This window comes from Alligator mississippiensis, chromosome 7, assembly GCF_030867095.1.
Source record: "Alligator mississippiensis isolate rAllMis1 chromosome 7, rAllMis1, whole genome shotgun sequence".
Classification (NCBI taxonomy): domain Eukaryota; kingdom Metazoa; phylum Chordata; order Crocodylia; family Alligatoridae; genus Alligator; species Alligator mississippiensis.
The window spans coordinates 47815032-47835267 of NC_081830.1; the positions used below are offsets into that span (position 1 = coordinate 47815032).

Here is a 20236-nt window from a genome sequence, read left to right on the forward strand (position 1 = left end):
CCACAACAGACTTACCAGCTGCATGCAGCTCTCCAAGCTGCCAGGCCGTGTTCCTCACCGCCTATGTGCTGCGCTGCGGCTGTGCGCCTGTGTGAGCCATTTATCAGCCAAATTATTGGACACAAGAGGCCGATTTCAGATAGTAAATTTTCTTTACATCGGTGCCGACCCGATACAAGACTAATGTATTGGTGCACCACTAAAAGGTATGCATGTTACACACAAAGCTGTGAAAAGTGTGGCTTCTTAAAAAAAAAAAAAAAAAAAAAAAAAGGCCATATAGATCAATAGCAACACGTAGTCTTTGAGTGCTTAGTTTTAGATTTTTCTAATGTAAATAGTATATGAACAATTAAATATTACTATTTGAAATTAATTAAATAATGCAACTCAGTACTGAAACATAGGGAAATTGGGTAGAAAAAAAAAAAATGTCAGAGCAGGTAGCTTTCCCATGAAGCAGGAAAAACAAATTCACCTGGCTAATGCACAATTTTAAGTTACAAAAGAAGATCATAATGATCGTATATCAAATAGTTTCAAGAGTCAAATAAATTAGTGCTTACCAAGACTAGTAATTTTCTCCCTGGGATTTCACTGCACTCTTACTTCATAAGTTATTAACATTATGTAGCAAAAAAAATTGTGCAGACAAAATTGTTAATAGCCGATTTTAGTACTCTTTTAAAGGCTTTATTAGGATTTAATTACAAAATTGACAAGGTTAGCATTTTTCCAGAAGCTATGTTAATTTTTAACAACCCTTTCAATTAATTATCAAACTAGTGCCCAGTACAAAGAATCATAAGATTATTTGCAGAACTTACTTGTAAATGGCTTTTAGCAAGTTCTAAAAAACATTGTGCTAATCTATTTTAAGAAAGAAAATAAATAGCTACCTTCACTGTGAATCTGCATGGGGCATTCAGTTTCACCAACCATTTTTTTTAGGTGTATAACTGCGAAGCTAAATGTTAAATGCTCATCAGTACTGTACTACTACCCTGTTATAAACTGAAGGAAAAAAATAGCTACAGAATTGGGAAAGCGTTCTCAGTATTAAAGCTGGTGCACAATATGAAAGTCTCCAAGTACAACCATAAAAGAGGCAAACAGGTAAAGCTTAAGGACATTTAACCAGCATCCAATCATCATGAATGCAAAATGCAGCATCACCCTTGTAGGTGGTAAACAAAGTGCAGACACAGAACTCACTGACAAATCAGGATCTGCATCTTCAGGTGCATAGGGAAAGCTGCTATTTGCACATATCTGCACAGGTTCCTTTCACTATGAAACAAGTATGGGACTTCCAAAGATAAGGGTCATCTGAATCAACATTATAATCTATGCAAGATGAAAGATTAAAGTGGTCAAGTTAAAAATTAAAAAAAGAAAAAAAAAAAACGAAGAGACAATGCTAATACATTTCCATGTCTTCAGTTTTTTGTCAAAAGAAAAGTAACATTTCTTTATAATTCTGGGGGGAAAAAGAACACAGGTAATCGAAAAAGTAGTATTACACAAGAAGGATCCCTGAAGCAGTTAATTGAATAAGATGGATTTAATTGAATAATTAATTCCCTCCTTTATTACTTATACCAAAAACATATAGTAGCATAAAAACTATTATTTCAGCAAATGCATTAGTGTAATTTTTTCTATTGTCAACAGCTGACCTATTGGCTATAGTCTGTACCTCATTCTCTGAAAAAAGTTCGACATTACTCATATTTATCCACCTCTAGATTTTTTTATGGTATCCACCACTATAATATATGCCCATGAATCTAATGTATGTTTGAGTTCCTATACTAGACACCAAATTATTTGTGCCATCGTAGTCAATTATCTGCTTTAGGGCATACCAGAGGTTTCTACTGATCTATTTATCTAACACAATTAACACTAACACTACATTTGACATACTTATATAAAGCATCATATACTGGTTGTATAATTTGGTATGTACGATTCAGTTAACTAACCATTTCAATTTCTATCGTGCTTAAACTAAGTGGTGAGAATTTAAAATGTTCATAGCTTAAATTTAAAAAAAAAAAAAAAGATTTTTTTTAAAACACCTCAACATGAGGGATATTGTAAGCAGCAGGTACTACACTAGCAGGTGATGAAGAGTTTCTGCAACACCTCTGCCAATGCTGCTCTTGCCTAACCTTTCACATTTTTGGTTTACTACTCCCAAATAGAGATTACCAACCATGCACCATTCCACTGCATCTCTGTAATGGTGGAATATACCAAGGACTACATTTAAGCCACCAAGTCAATTTTATTTTGGACTTAAGTCAGATCTAAATTTTCAAAGGTAATGATCCAACAAATTAACACACCCTCCAACTTAACTTTTTAATCCTTCTTCAGGAAGGAGTAAACTGGATTATTTACTACTAGAACAAACTTTAGAAATGTTTTAGCATTTGAGCCAAGGACAGGTATATTTTAAAGACCTGTAAATATCTTTCAAAAAGGCCAAAATATAAAACATAAAAAGTAACAAAGTCAAGGGAAGGGGAGAAGAATATATTAAAAATTACTGAACCAAAATTCAGCATAGATAACTGTTTCTAGTTTGCAAAGCACAGTTAAATTATTCAGAGTTAGAACTTTGTGAATATTTTATGTTCACAAAAAATATCAAAGAAGAAAGCATGTCATTTCATCTAGACAATATATCATTCACACACACAGCTAGATACCCATTAATGTAAAGTTCAATCTCCATGCATTTATTCTCAAGCTGGCTTCCATACTCAAGAGGCAAGTCACCTACACTTGTCTAACTACTGAAATCAGAAAAATTCAAGCACTGCTTATTTTTGTTATTTCACATATATGGCAGCCTCACAGTCACAGCTAAGCATCTCAAATAAGGAAGGCAAAAAAGTTACAGATTCTTACCTGCCACTCCAGCTGAAATCATGTGTACCTGGGTGGAATCTGGATCAAAAATACTGTTCAACTTTTCCTTGCAATTTGAGTAAGCAGCAAAGTATATTGCTCTAAAATCAGAATGAGATCCAAGATTTAATTTTCTATCTTACTTAGATGTAGCTACAAAGCACTGCTAACGTAGAACAGATACATCTCTGGCTTCATTATTTAGAGATACTATCTGATGACAAAAATATTACTATAAAGAAAGCAGCACAAGCTGTAATTACACAAGCACTTGAATCCTGAGGTATGGGGAAGGAGAACTGGGGGGCGGGGAAGGAATGGAGTGGTGTTTATTCATCTCAGCCCTTCTGCAACACTCCGAAATCTATACTGGCCATAACAAGCATGAAGGGTTTAATTGTGAACTTGAGAACTCCAGCTTTTGGGTCACTGTGTTTGGCAATGGCCTGGTTAATTAACATGCAGTCTTATTATGAAAACATAGAACAAAACCACACCAGACTGTACTAGGCAAAATACTCATTTTAATGATATTACATTGTCACACTGGTTCTGCTTTTTAGAAGAAAGGTGACAGGGAAATCCAAAGGGCCATTCTTTATTTTTGGGTTGCTTTGCTTAAAGTGCAAGTTTTACACAATACACTAGAAATGGACCCTTTCCCACTGTTCTTCCTTTCAGTTTTTGATTTAACCTTTCTGAAATGATTCATTCAAAATCTTACCAAATACAAAAGAAATATACAAGTAAGAGTTTGCAAATTGTGTTCAATCGAAAATTATACTAAAAATAACCAAAATGTTTTTTAGCATCTAAACAGACTACCATGCACATTTTAGAAAGGTTGTTTTAACCTCACAATAGCTATAAAATTTATTTTCTGTGATCATATATGTGCTTATTATTAGTAGTATTAGGTAAGCAATGACTTGCACAAAACCGTTATACAACATCTACATGATCAACGCCCCCCCACAACAAACAGAAAAGCCCCTGTCAAAATACATATTCACGTTCTTCATTAAACAGAACATTAACTTAATCTGATTACCTCTGCAAACATGTTTTTCTTCAGAACAAAATGATAAAGTACGTGCTTTCTGAGATGTAATTTTTAAAATGGGATCTGAACCCAGCTGAATATGCTGTATGAGTTATGTAACATTTTTTTTAACAGCTTATTCAAACAAAGAGCTGCTGTGAAAGTCACTTAGCAAAAGCTTAATTGAAACAAAGTGTTTGATGAAAGCTGAAGAGTGGAAAAAAAAGCCAGGATGTGCTAACTCACAAGGCTAAATGCATTATCAATCAAACAACTCTAATGTGAATACTGAAGAAAAACAAACACAAGCTACAATATTTCAGCACTGTCAGTTTCAGAAGAGTTAACTGACCATTACAGAGCACCCCATAAAGAAGAATTCACTTAAAGAGATAAATTTAAAATCAATTTTGAGAGCACACACAACTTTAGGCAAGTATACCAAAGTATTCCTCAGCATTTTCAGGGGAATTTATCATATGGACTTAAAAGACACTTTTAGGCCGCAGCCTTTTTAATTCTAGTTAGTCTTTCTTCCAGCCCACAGCTAAAAATTATAAACTAATGCTATATGTTATTCAAAAAATAATAAAGAATACTACTACTAATAAAACAAATGCAGATATTACCTTGTTCCACAAAACACTCAATCTAGTTCAATGTCTAACATATGGCAGAGTCATTTCACTTATAAAATAGGCATTTTTATTTTACCTGGAAGGAGCAACGCCTACCAAATTAGGACCTAGCCCTCTGAACAGAGAACGAGGACCTTCCTTTTGTAGGATCATCCTGGAAAACAAACAAAAAAGAAGTTGTAACAGTAAAACAAAACAAAACCCACACTATATATTAAAAGCAGATAACTGCAGTACACAATAATACTAAAGTTCAATTTTAAAAAAATCTTTGTTTTTTTTTTTAAATGAAACAAACTACTAATTTTATCAATTTAACAGATTTAACCATCTAAGTCACAGGGTTCACCCATGTGTAATTTTTTTTTTTTTCTGGCAAGCAGTGTTCTCATAGTAAATACATATACATTAATAATCATTCTTAGAACTGGATCATCTGCTGTACTATAGATTCACATTTGTTCTCAGAAGGCAGGAACAAACATTCAATTTTATTGCACCTTTCTCCAATTCCTCCCTGTTCCCAACAGACGATTTAGAAGTATCTAAGTCCCATGAAATACTCTACTGTCACACAAAAGATTTATCAAACTGTAAGACACTCAAGTGTATGTCCAGTTTTTGAGCCCTATCCTAAAATACAGTTTCCACACACATCATAGTCCTTTTGATCTGGGAACTCCCTCACAACAAATGCAGCTAGACAGGGCAAGTACTGATGTAGCCCTCTCTCTTCCCAACCACTCTGCAGGATTAAGGCTTAGCTGTTATGAGATCAATTTCTTCTTAGTTTTTCATCCTATGCATTCCTATGGAAGTTACCAACTGTAAATCCAAGTAAAATTGGAGCCCTTGTTTTGTACAGCTTGACTCCTTACCAGGCACAAGTATTCTCACTGCAATCCACAAAGCACTTTAGCATATAATGAATTTAATCACATGAGTAACTTATTGTCTTCACACAGACTAATCATGCTTAAGCTTAAGTACGTGTCAGGATCAGGAATAAGGTGTGCAGCATTTTGCAGGGCTGAGACCAGTAACCTTACTGTTCTGAGAACAGTGAGGGTAAATGAAGGCCATTAGACATTTTTAATAGGATAGACAAAGGAATAGGCAACATACACTTTAGCTTAATAAGCTTTATACTGAGCATTAACACAGTACTTTGAATTTACTATTGTCAGCATTAAAAGATTTGGAATACTTGCTCCACTGAGGTGTTTTTTGTTTTTTTTTTAAAGTAGACTATATTACATGTGTTGAATCCCAGCACAGGATTTGTTCCAAGATGCCTGGATACAATAAGGTTTTGTTGAACTTGGACATTGTTGGCCCTACAGAAAATGTATCTAAATCCTTGATTATAAAATTCCAGCTTTGGATAAAGAGAAAAAAAAAGAGGATCAGTGCCACTGCAAGAAGGAATTTTAACCGTTCAACTGGATGTTGCAATGTAGGACTCCAAGCTTATCAGCTTAGATAAAACATCCAATACACACAGTATTTTTCAGGCATATTCTTTGTTCAAAAAGATATACAGGTTAATGACAGCAGAATCAGTCAATTGTACAAACTTAATGGTTGCGTAAACTGTTTAGAGAAGTTTAAACTGATTAGTCTGAATATACACATACATCTAAGTCAGTGTTCCAAGGGATTTCAAAGTACTCTGAAAACCAGCATTTTGAACATTTGCGATCATTTGATTTTTTTTTTTTTTATTATGTGGAATACACACAGATGTGTGTGCATTCCATATAATGGGATGGCTTTTTATGATCAGTCACTCTTGTGCTTCTTGCACAAGAGTACTCTTCCATGTCCCACAGCTGAAAAAATGAGATGCAATTTCACAATCTATAGTGGAGGAGAGCACAGCTCACCTGAAACGGCATGTAGTAAACCCCCCTCTCAAGTCACCAGTAGATTGCAGGATGTAAGTCTGAAGTACGACTGGCCTCACCTGGGGCTTGTCTACACTGAAAGGGATGCTCCAGGAATTAGGTCATCTGGAAATTTATCACTTAAAAAGTTGAATGCCGTTTTCTATTAAAAATGTTTTTGTAGGTTTTATTCAGACCTTTATCTGAAGAAGGAAGCAATTATGGAGAGCTATAGTCAGGAAATCTAAGTTCAATTACTTGTTAACAGACTCACCCATAGTGAAAAAGGCTGCCATTGGACAAACAGTGCCAAATGCCAGGCTTTAATCGCTTTTTTCTTTTAAACAACTGACTTATTCTTGAACTATTAAAATAATTTTGGTTGAAAGTAAGAGTATGTAACGTAGGATAACTTTTAGGGGTCACTGTGGATAACTCAGACATCTATTACCATCACTGATATAAACTAAGGAAGGAGGAGGATTTTATTGTGCAATTGGCACCTAGTTATGGCATATCTAGTCAGTTGCACATTTCCTAGTGTATCAGATTTACTCATTGTCTGTGTAAGACTTGTGCTTTCCCTCTCTAGACACAATGTACAACTCCCATACCCCACTCCAACCCCTCCCACCTACGCGCACTTAAAAAGATGGTGGGTGTGGTAGTTGGGGGGTAGTGGGAAGAAACGCACGCGCGTGCGTGCACACACACACACACACACACACACACACACACTAAAAGACTGGCATAAATATTTCGGGATAGGTGCCATAACTCACTTTTTTTCTGCTGCCCCCTGCCTCTAACTAGATTTCAAATTGACAACATCCTTTAATATCTAGTTAGATGAGGTTTCCAGAAGCGGAGTGAATTAGTCCCTCAACATGAACTTAAGAAAACTGTTTCTTTGAAATTAATTAGCTGCGCATTAAAACTGGGCACATCTACATGTGTCCCTATGGCACCATTGTTACTGTGCCATCATTTAGTACAGTGAAGTACTAAATTGACAGAGCAGTAACAGCCCGTACTGCATTATCCATGTGGTGCATAGTTATTTTTAGCTGTTACATTGCTGTAGCGACACTGAGGGAGCATGTCACTACGGTGACATAGCTGCAGCATCATGGTTTTTGCCTGCCAATGCTACAGCAACGTGGAGTCTCATCCAGATGTGCCCACTGGCACTTGGAGCCTAATCCTGAAAGGTACAGAAGCCAAATCAGAACGAGTGAACCGAGTGTACTCTGCACGTCTCTCACTCATAACCTAAAAAAGTTACCTCTGATATCACTTACATCAGTTAATTCACAAATAACTGTGCTGAATAACTGAGCTTTTACACAGGTAAAAGGTAACACACAAACCTTGTGTTTGCCAAAATATTCCAAGAAAGACGACAAGAAATCAACTTCAAAACCACTTACAAGGTCATTTTAAATGGCAAACTGTGGCCAAACATTATATTTTGCCAAAAATCTTAAACTATTAAAAACTTTAAAAGCAGCTCTAATAAGCTTGTGAAACTTCATTAGAAGAATCAGGCTCAACAGTTAACATGCCCCTATATTTATTGAACACATTAAATCACAAGCGAGAATCCAAGCTGACTAGTTTTGTCCATCAGGCATAAAAATAAATCATCTCTCTGCTCTGTTCAACATTACATCTAAATGTAAGAAAAAAATATTCTAGTTCTTATTATACTTTACTTTTTAACAATTCATTCCATTTCAACTTTGGCAACAGCTCTTAGATTTTATTATATATGGAACTGGACTAGTTGAAACATGCAGTTCTAAAGAGAAATGAGCTTGCGTAATGTATATGTGCAGAAGGACACTCAATTGCTGAAAGCAAAGTAAATGAGACTAAATCTGAAAGAAACAAAATGTAAAATGAACAAGTTACTAGTAAGCACTTAGGAAGTAGTCAATGACATTAACATTTGTACAGCTGAATCTTGCAGCCTCACCTGCATTATTTAAACTAAAGACAGATAACAGTTCTACCAAAAGGCAAACAGCTATACCTTCATTCAAGATTGTTGTGATATATCTGCTGCCTGAACCCAGAAACAATAATGATGGAGAGTCCTGGGCCACATGGAGTAGCTAACAGGAAGTTTTATTGCAAAGATAGTTTACCTAACCATTCTGATATGCACCATGATGTAAAATCAGCACCCTGAAGTGACTGGATGGTCCAATGAAATGCATACATCTATCCAAGAATATCATCATGCTTTATTTTAGAAACATCCTGTGGAATGGGTTTGCTTCAGAAAGCACATACAACTCCTTCCTTAGTAAATTTTATCTGAAACTATTTGAGTCAAAAGAAAAACATTTAGCCCACCCTCCCCCCAATATACAATTATCTGGTTTAAGGTGCAACACGGAGGATGCAATCGGTACACAATTACTCCATATCAGCACAGCATATTCCACCTCCCTATGCGAATACCTATACCAGCATCTGGCTCCTATATACTGAAAGAAGTACTGTCCACAACTGTACAACAGCTATTCTTACTGTGAAGTTTGAGAGGTTCTTACATCCTTAGACCAGCAGCTACCAGTCTAGTTCTTATGTTTTAGTTACCGCTCTTGGCAGGGGGCGCTAAACTAATAAGCTCTTCAGGGCTTGCTTCTTAAAACAGATGGTAATATATTTCCCCTGCTTTCAAGCACATTTTTACATCAGTCTTGGAATAGATACTTTCTGGGACCAACAGAAGCCCCCCTCCTACCTCCGCTTTATCAACACTTTCTCATCCACCTTCTCAAAACACTGGGAGTAGAAGCTACAAAACTTCTGTTAACCACTTCTCATTTCAAAAGACTTCTATGAAATCCAGACTTCGAAGTCAACAGCACCCCTTGGGAGGATGCTGTGCCATTAATAATAGTTCTCCAGGGCGAGACCCCTATTGGTTCCCCTATTAGGATCAGGATTTTACCCCTCTTGCACAAATCAGTAGCCAGGACAAAAGTGCTAGTTATTTCACACACAACAATTGTAAAACTATAAGAGTTAAATTTGAACACTGCTATCATTCATGCAAAACCACCACCATTTGATTAAAGAGCCTCGTCTGCTAAGCGAAGGTTGAGATCAGACTTTGGCTGCCAATTTGTTTCACCCAATGCATCCAATCAGAAGTCTTAGTTTTATGTTAAATATGAAACCTTCCTGGTCTAGATACTATGCTTCCCAAAGATCTAACACTGACCCATGCACAGAAATTCTGTGCAGGGCAAGGTAACACAGGATCAGATTTACAACCACTTGAGTTTCTCTGCGATTGCCAAGGAATGCTGCTTGGAATACTACCAGATAAAGAACATGGCTGGACAGCTAAGGTGATTAAACAAGCACAAGGGAATCTCTAAATGGGTGTCACCTCTTCATTTTTCCAAATAAGCAAAGTTTAGTAATCACACTATTGCACAGGGTGGAAACAACACTTCTCATTCATAAATATGAAAAAGATTATTTCCAACAAAATAAAGGGAAAAACATCTGCTCTTGGAAAGAAAAAAAAATCCACCTCCTATTCCTCCTGATCAAAGATCCATGCTCAACAGGACCCCGGCATTCAGTACACAAGATGAACCCACAGTGGGAATGAATGGGGTTGTAAAGTGAAGGAGGCTGATTTTGTTGATGAAGTGGCAATGTGTGTTGCGGAGAAGACAAGAATTGCAGGAGCAGGAATGCGGTTTTAGGGCTAAGGCAGCTGACTCCTAGGGATCTGGATTCTATCACTGACTTTTCCAGAGTCCCAATGTGATGTCCTAACCAAGACCGTAACTGCTTCTTCCTCACTTTTTGGGTGCTGGACTTGAGACCCTGGAGGGAATAAGTTTGCCGACTCTTCTCTTGATCCAGAGTTCTCTGGTCATCAAAAGCTGATGAACAACTACATGGAAACAGAATAATATCATGACAATGGACCAATTATTTAAATTAGTGCCATCCTTTGGTGGGCCTTCTTTTGGGGCTGAAGTACCAGTCCAGTCTTACTACCCCAAAACATATCCAAATGCTACATTTGAATAACTGCACGTAGAGCTGTGATTAATATTATCACATTTGAGAAACAACAACTGTACAAATCAACTCTCCCTTAGAAAGCATGATTTCTAAAATTTTGTAATGTTCCCAGAAAGGAAAATAATCCCCTCTGCGAAACAAAAGAGGGTATGTGAAACAAGGAACGTGCATGTGGTACTCACTTCAAACAATGGAGAGGTCCAGGGGAAACTCTAGTTACTCGATTGACACTAGCACCACTCACAGTGTTGAGGTGAACTTCAGAGATGTAGAGAGTTATAGAAGAGGACTGCAACCGTGTTTTCACAACTTCGAGTGGACAAGTCAGAATGGCCCCAACAGTGCCTCCGCATCTGCAAAAAGGAAGAAGATTACTGTAGTTTTAAGTCACAACTGAAATAGAAAAAGTTAATACTCAACTAGATGCATACAAATTGACACAATATCGTAATCAGAAAGAGGATACCTGTGCACTGAACTTGTACAACAGTACTGCAGTTATCACTTGTACTTCAATGAAAGACACAAATCAATTTCTCTCCATTAATTTAACTGCTTAGAGTAAATATATTTACTGACAAAACAAGTAACTGACTGTAGCAAAACTGCACAAGTATACAATCTGCTCTGGAAGACAACCTAGTCTCAACCTTCTTCTTGTAATGTTTAGCATATTCCTGACCAAAAAAACCTGTTAAAAATCTCATTTATAAAACTATGGGGTATATGGGTTCAGAGACAATACATGTGGCATTACGTTTAGCAAAGGGACAGGAGGCAAATAAAGTAGGTGGGCACAATATTTTAAGTGCTATTTTTAAATATCTTCACTTATTTCAAGGACTCCACTTTGTTTTGAAGGATGGAAAGGGAAAATAGTGATTTTCTGAACATCTATAAGGATTTTTCCTTCAAGAGTACCAATTTTGGCTACACCTGTTGAATACCCACTGGATTTAATGGCACTAGCACTCACTTATCTGAAGGCAGTGCATGGAGGGCCTGCAGACAGTTGCAGTGTGCCATCAAAACTATTTTGTTCTTGTTGGAAACCTAAAAGCTTCTCAATATTGGAAATTACTATTACTTATAAATATTGCTGCCTTATTCAACAGCTCTTACCTGCCTGCTAACATTACTTGACTATGTTCCAAAAATGTTCCAAACCAGGCCAAAATTTTTTCCAAAGAGTTAAAACTTTCTTGCAGGAGACCTGATCTAGTTTTTACTCAAAAGTAGTTTTGTTTCTGTATCTAACACTGATCCTTTCCTTCTGCAGGGAATTAATGGAAACTGTGATTACAATTTGTATTGCAAACTTCATGAAACTACAGGGCACTATTAATTCACAAAGTCAATTAAGGATATGTAGAGAATAATCATAACCTTTAGTCATCTTCAGCTGGGCTACATTTAAAACTAGCTATGTGCTGGAATCCTGTTACTGATCCCAAGAGCCAATCAGCCCCTTCTGACCAAGATTATCCTAAAAAGAATTCCCTTCCAAGTTTTAAAAATAGAAACTGTGTCAAGAATTTTTTCCTTCTATTTTCAGTAATCTGTGTCACTATAATATCACTGAAAGATTAAGAGCCTCAACATACTAAAGAGTGTTTGTGCATTAAATATTGAAGAGATTTCAAAATTAGCATGCAGACTGTACAGTGAGAGGTACATAAATGCTTTGGCAGACAAACTCTACAACAGCCTATGTATGCAGGGGGTATACAACAGGGTACTAACTTACTTTATGAACTTCACGTAGCTTCATTACCAAATGAAGCTACTTGTAAAAATAAAATGTTTCTTTTATAGCCACAAAAATATATACAAATCAGCATTATGCTGATGATAATTACACTCAGCTCATATATAGTGATAAAAAGTCCTATACCTCAGAAAGATTTAGGAAAGAAACATGTTTTCCCCTTTCAATTACTTCTCCACTCTATTTTATTTGGGACTACTTCCAACTAGAATTTGAATGCTGCAACGGGTGTGCCCACATAAATGCACAAGGGAGTTGAGGGGGGGGAGGTGCGGCTGGAAGAGGGAGGGAGAGAATAAGAAAAACCAAGATTTAAAACATTCCAAAAGACAGAAGTCAAACTACAAATGGGCCTTTTATTGTTGATCTAAACTTTTACCAAGTTCAAGCCATTAATCTGCAAAGTTTGCAGAAATTTAGAGTAGGAAAGAGTACAAGAATTCATTTATACTAATCAGTCCCCGATGACAATCCAAGTGTTTTAAGTGATTTTCAAAGTAAAGTGTCTGCACAAATGCAGTTAATTTTAATACTTAGATAATGTGGTTTCAGATGCTTTGACACTTTATCCAAAACAATCCCATTCTAATGCAAACTAGACTAGTTTTATTTTTAAACAGAAGCAGGCCAAGGAAAGAGAATTAAAAGAAATAACAGTGTATTCAGTGCATTTTGGCTGGGATGTTGCAGCTAGGGATGGTCCTGCTTTGAGCAGGGGGCTTGACTAGATGACCTCCTGAAGTCCCTTCCAACTCTAATTGCCTATGATTCTGAAGAAAGGCTATGTGGATTTTGAATGTTAGTGACACATAAGTATTTGCCTCTATCATTGATGTGGATGTAAAACAAAACTGAATTTCCCATATACCTCACTGATAAACTGTAGCATTTATGTTGACATCTTTGCTTGACTTCAATCAAAGTAATGTGCAGCATCAACTTCTCTCTTTTTTGCATACAAATTGGTCATACAGAGCATGCTGTTCTTTAGCAGTGAAAGCATTATACAAGTGTTTGGGGGTTAAGTATCAAGATTTATGCAAATATTACCAGTCTCAAGTGGCTAATTACTAGGGCTACGTGAAGCTTCGATCGCTGACTCAATTCGGCAGCTGAATTTCCAAATCCGAATTGAATCAAGGGACCCTTTAATCTCTCCGAATCAAATCAGAACCCTCTGAATCAGAGAAATTCAATGATTCAGACCCAAACACAGCTTTAAACGTTTTTTCAACATACCTCATGGTACCAGGCTCACAAACGCTGAGATGGTGGAACTGATGGAACGCCCCACAAGTGCACTTCCGGTCCACTTCCAGGTCTGCTGTGGAGTGTGCGGGGGACCAACCCCCTCCCCGCCCCCCCCCCAGCTTGGTGACTGGTACCTCCTGGGTAGGGGGAGGGGGGGGCACTGGGGTCCTCTTGCAGCCAATAGCTTAGCTGGGGGGGGGTGTCCCCCCACAGCAGACCCAGAAGTGGACCAGAACTACTTCTGGGTCCTCTGCTGAGCATGCGGGGGGCCCCCCTGCATTCCTGTGGGACACTCCATCTGCCCCACCATCTTAGCGTTCACGAGCCATGCCTGGTACCTCGAGGTATGTAGAAAAAACATTTAAAGCTGTGTCTATGGCCGAATCGCTGATTCTCTGAATCAGCACTGAATCTTCAGATTCCGATTCGGCTGAATCAAAACAGGACAGTGATCTGAATCACTGTCCCTCAAACTGGGCCAAATCCAAATCGAATACAGCCTATTTCTCACACTCTTACTAACTACCCCTCTCTTCAACAGACAAGGTAACTGAATCATGGGCATTGATTGATATGCATACCTTTGTCTAGTCCAACCCGCTGGAAAACCAGCATGTCAGAGCAGACTCCTTAGTGATTAAGTGAACTGCCAAGACAATACAGGAAGTGACGGAGCTGGGCTCAGAGCCTAGATTTCCTCTCTCCATCTGTGCTTTAGCCAAAATACTAGCATTTTTTTTTAGCACCTTTAAAAATAAAAAGGTAGTTTTCACTGAAAACTTTATAATACCATATCACATTAATATATGCTGGCAGATGTAGAGGAGAAATGTTAGGATGGAAATACCATAGATACTTGTTATGTATTTTTATGAAGGACAAGGAAAGATCTGTGTAACTTACGAACGTCACAAATAAACTGCACAAAAACCACCCAAAAAATCCTGCTCAAACATGAAATGCTCTTAAAATGGAAGCATGCAAGCGAGCCAGTAAGATGAGCTAAAGGCTCCAACAGTTGCTTGTTCAGACCTTGATACACATTTACGAAAAAAGTGGCTGGGTTTTTGTCCTCATACTCATCTCTCCAAAAACACCTGTATCACCGAGAAACAAGTCTCACTATATTCAAGGAAGTACCATACCAGCCAATTACTTTATCCAACAATAAGCTTCAAAAGTGGGAAGAACTTTTTGATATAGGAAAGCAGAAAATTCACTTCCTTTAGCCAGTGCTCAGATGGGTTACCAACACAGACAGACCACTACAGAAACACTTTAAGCCTGGAATATGCTTTCCTACATTATCTTCTGCCATCAAAGCAGAGATTCCAGGTAATACTTGGCAGATGATTCTTACTGCTAAGTAGAGTAAACCAGTAGGGGCCAATCTTTCTGGCAGGTATGCCATAAAATAACCCTAAACCCTTCTGGAGGACCACAAGGATCCCTTCTTTTGCCCGATCTGCTGTTCTGCTTTCTGCTCTCTGCCCTACTGCTCTTCTTTCAGCTCCCTGCCCTATCTGTGCTGTCTGTGCCCTCCCCAATCTGCTACATGCCACAAACAGGATCTGATGTGTGGCAGGTTGACCAGCTGTGCAGTAAACAATTTAAAGAGTCACCAAAATGTCAAAGTTAAAAGATTATTACAATAGCTTTAGCACAGTTAGTTCCAGTACCTTACATTTATTTTATGCTCCTTCAACATTTCTTTCAACTCTGCCAACACAAAGACACTATTTTTACTATCATATACTAGCACAAAGCTGCAACATTCCAGTTGCAAGGAAACATCTGAACCAAATCAAAACTCCCACTGAAAAAAAAAAAAATTATATCACCTTATTTATTTTAGCTTTCTGCAAAAAACAGAATGACCCAGATTTTGCACCTGCCCTGCCACAGAGTAGAAAAGGGGAGAGGAAATGTTCTTTTTTTTTTTTTTAATTACAATAAAGAGAAGAGAGTAAGTCTACAAAGTTTTATATTTGCAAACCAATGGTTCCCTGGCCATCTACCAGTTTGGGTGGGAAAAAAAAAAAAAACAAAAAAAAACAAAATCTACAACCACTGAGGAACTATATCCAACTCAAGTACTTAACTACAGTTACAACTCGCTGAACAGGTATTTAAGTACTAGGAGAACACCAGGTCCTTAAAAAAATGGATTTATTTAAATAAAATAATTATGAATTTTAAACATGAATTATATTATCAAAACTCACTTATCCCAAAACTGGCATTCAATACACAGAATTTGTGAGCAAAAAATTCAAATATTAGAGGGTGGTAAACGTCATAATCTGTGCAGGCAGGAAAAGCTTTATTTATTAAACAGGTCAGCTGCCATTCCAAATAGCATAAATGAGACCAATGTCCATTTTAATAGAAAACACGTGTTGTACGCATGTACAAGTCACATTCCATCATTAGTTTTTTTGTTTCCTGACTTGCTGATTTAACAGGACAGCTACCAGAAACACTGTGAAAGAAACAGTCTCTTCTTTGTATTCATGATCCTGGCATGCCATTAATAGATGGCCAGCGACTACAGTTTAGTAAGAGATGCTCTGTAAGCTGCCAGCACAGCCACCTCTAATTAACACTTATCATACTGCCTTCACTCCTGAGACTTTAAATTTGGGGACAAACCTTTCCTATTTGTGCCTTAACAAAAGCCATAATGTCTCTCAAAACAGAATGTATTTACAGGGGGGGAAAAGCCAACTTATTTCTCCCTAAAAGTCCAGTCAGTACATAGTTTATTTAAATTTTAACCCCCCCCCCATCCTCCCCCAAAGAAAGTTGCAATTACTTATATCCACAAGTAATTTTAGTCAAATGCAGGTCACAGTGACCGATCCTTATTATGGGATCAGATCCTTATCAACACTGTCACCAAGCAGACTGTAATCAATGGTTTCTACCAAGAAGTTTAAAATACATTTCTTCCGACTCCTTTCAATATCTGCAAGCTGCTTTGTGAAGGGTGAATTCAGCACTCACCCAAAGCACCCTACAGAACAGGTTCTAAATTTGATAAGTATTTTTAACTGTACTTTTACTAGATGTTTACTCAGCTTTGCCAACATATTCCTCATATAGCCTATTAACCTTACCTCTCACCAGAGATGTCATGATATAGCTTCTGATCCTATAATGCAATCTACACAAGAGGATTCCAAGTCCCCAAGTAAAACCCTATTGATTTAAAGACTGCATGACTGGTACCTTGCTGCAGATCTACCATGAGAGAAAAATTACCACATGAAAACTGTATTTTTGTGATGCAACAGATTTGACCCTACTGCATATTAAATACACACACACACACACACACACACACACACACACACACACACACACACACACCCTGCCCACTTAAGGAACAAAAAGGAGCCCATTTTTTGTTTGCTTGTTCTGTTTTCAATTAATACCTTAAAATCACCATGGTTAAGAGAACAACAATCTCAGTGAAAGCAACGAAGCTGTAGAGTAACAGCCAGGGCCTACTTTTTCCTACAAAAACTTTATTACTGGGAATGATGTGAGAAGGAAACTACCTAGTTTGACAAGTTCAGTGTCTAGAGTTAGCCAATGAAGAACACAGCAAATGACAAGTTATCAGAGATGTGTAGTCTAACATCTCTGCTTAACTACCTCTCTTGCTGTTAGGGGATCCCATTGCTGAATTAGCAAAGGTGCAACTCCACTGATGGAAATACCAGCATGGACAGAGAGCTGGAATTGTAACTACTGAGCCATTCAGATATTCTATAGGCTGGACTAACATTTCCAGCACCAACAGGAGGAACTATACTTGTGCTAGCGTAAGAGTTGGAAACTTCAGCAAACATTAGGGAAGATGAGACCTCTTACAGGTGAGTTGTATGGGCACAAAGAAGTTAGAAGTCAAAATAATAAGTGGGCCTTATTATTTTACTATATGGTTAAGGATAGCAGTATACACAAGAATATACACAAGACCCATACATTTAACATGGCCATACATTTAACATGGCAACCAGAAGTATTTGCCAGATGACAAAGACTCCTTATTAGGCCACTCATTGCATGTAAGGTTTTGGATTTTGGGGGTTTTTTTTTTTAAATCTCAGAGTAAATGCTAAAAATGTTTCCACAATTAAATCCCCGCAAGGATATTCCATTTTTAAATCCTCTGGTAATCCAAATACTGCACTTACAAGAAGTGAGTAGTACGGTAAGAAAACAGTCCAACAAAATATAATTTCACTGTCTAAATTGAGAGCAGCACAAAAAAGTTGACAGGGTGTGTGTATGGGGGGGGGGAAGGGGAAGAGGATTTCCTTTTAGTAATGGAGGTAAACCTATTTGTTGACAACAGTGCACCGCTGACCAAAAGAAAACTAGTAGAAGTGTCATGATTTCACAATTCTTAAAATATCATCAGCTATTTTTACTAAGACGTAGAAGCTCAATACTACTACACCCAATTCATGGAGCAACACTAGAGTTTCTGAGACCAAGGCCTCAGAAAAACCCACTGTTTATTCAGAAGAACAGCTGGGCAAGGTAGTAAGATAGAGGAGGAAGGGTACTAGTGTGGGTAAGGAAAGAAAGAGAAATTCAGTCAGGTCTAGAATATATCCAAAGACTGTATGAATTGTGCCAAGAGCCTAAGTTTAAGGAGGACAGAATTTGTCCAATTGTCTGGATAATTCAGATAGGTAAAGCCAGCAGTACTTTTCCCCTTATTACAGATTAAAGTCCCCAAAATAGCTTTATAAACCACTGTATAACTTAAAAAAACCCCATTATCTTAAATTGAAGAAACTGCAAAACAAAACACATTAATTCTCCATTTAAGATACTTTAGCAGTGTACAGCTGTACAATGAAGCTTCAGCATACATTCCGAGTCTCAAACCCTTATTCAGGTTCAGTTTTTACAAGGACTCACTAGTAACTGCATCCAGCCAAGCAGCTGCTAGACTTCAGTTATTTGTAGCAAATAACTTCAAAGACTTTTAGCTATCTCGACAGCTGGCAGAAAGGCAAGGAGACTGTCTCTGCAGTAAATTTACCTATTCTGAACAAATGTCCACTTGCTGTAGAGAGCAAAAAAAGTGAAAGCAGGGAAACTGCACAACTTAGTTGCACCATCCACCAGAAAAGGTCCCTCACCTCTAACGTAGCACTGATATGTTCTGATCTAGAGTGATCTCTCTAATTTGAGGTCTCTCCATAATTTAAGCAAATTGAGCAGCACCCCATTTCAAAAACTAATTTATTGAAGTGCTTACCTCCTTGCAGAGAGGCCAGACAGCGAGGGTGGGGCAATAGCCAGAGATGGGCAAAATATAGTGTGCAGGCCAGATGTGGCCTGCCAATTTTATCCAGCCTGTGGGCAGGTGACGCTGGTGGTGGCACACATGGTAGGCCCTGGGAAAAAAAAAAAAAAATCACACTTGGGCCCCCACTGCTGGCAGGTGGCACGGGTAGCGGGTCTGATTCTGGCCTCAGCTGGTACCAGAGCAGACGCTGGGTGGAAGCAGCCCTGTACACCTATCCATCACTGCACGGCAGCCTCAGAGATGGGAGTTTGGCTCACCCAGGGTCTGCAGGGCTGGACTCCATCTCTCAGCATACCATGTGGGACGCTGGGTGGAAGCAGCCCTGCCTGCATGACTGAAACCAAGCGGTAGCCTGGGAGATGGAGTCTGACCCTGCCCAGCACCATGCGCGAGAGAGAGTGCACACGCTACTCAACAGCTCAAAGCTTAAGAGGCCCTCCCGCCCAAATAATTGTCCACCCGTGCTCTAGCCCAAGCTTACACTTATCTCCTCACACCTTGAGACACCTTCAAAAGATCTTGCACCACCCTAGGGTGCCATGGAACCTAGGTTGGGAATCACTGCTCTACACTCTTGCTGCAGACATGCTGCCTGACTGGATTTGCACGTTTTTAGAGAAATAATCATAGTATGCAGCCCCAATGTCCCAGACATTTCTGGGATAGACAGCAAGTCATCCCCAACTGAAAACTGAAGTGCTGGCCACCAAACTGATTTCCACTTGGGTCACTTCAATTACTAACATCTCATTCCCCATGCAATTTCTAAAGCCAATTACCAAGGCCTTGGTCTTTTACAAAGAACAAAATATTTCAAGATTCTTCCTACTACAAACCTTTAAAGATTGTATCTGCAATGCACACATCTAGCCTGGACTATATTGAGCTGAACGCTACCCAATATAGAAGTTTGTTAACCTGATCCTCTAATATTAACACTTAAATGCTCCATAGCTTTCTCCTCCTAACCTGAATAAAAGTGATTGAGCTCATATGATCACCGTGGGCTCTAGGCTGGAAAGAAAGAAAGAAATCCTGGGCAGTACAACAAAGCTACTGAAAACCTTGCCTAAGGATACTGATGCCTTGCCTAAGGATATCCTATATCAGGATCTGCTAGCATAGGATACATCATCAGTTCCTGATTTTCAACGCAAGACGCTTGAAAACAAAAGGGGTCAAATTAACCAATGGTAGTAGAATACTTATGCTCAAATTCTTTGACAAGGTTGAAAGTAACAGAAAAGGAAGCAAACAAGCAGAATTCAACATCTACCGCTAGCTTGACAGTTTACTGACATTACAGTACTAATCAGCTTCTCGTACCTTTGA

At 38.2% G+C, this 20236-nt stretch overlaps 1 protein-coding gene across 1 annotated transcript in view; it reads right to left on the minus strand.

Annotated features, from left to right (window-relative positions):
• SLC25A36 (solute carrier family 25 member 36) overlaps positions 1-20236 on the minus strand; it is a 43802-nt gene that overhangs the window by 19737 nt on the left and 3829 nt on the right. Inside the window, exons 2-4 of the mRNA XM_014602892.3 lie at positions 10733-10903; positions 4679-4756; positions 2923-3023 (exon numbers count right to left, since the gene is read on the minus strand). Coding sequence (XP_014458378.1) covers positions 2923-3023; positions 4679-4756; positions 10733-10903 — 350 coding nt within the window. The remainder of the gene's footprint in view (positions 1-2922; positions 3024-4678; positions 4757-10732; positions 10904-20236) is intronic.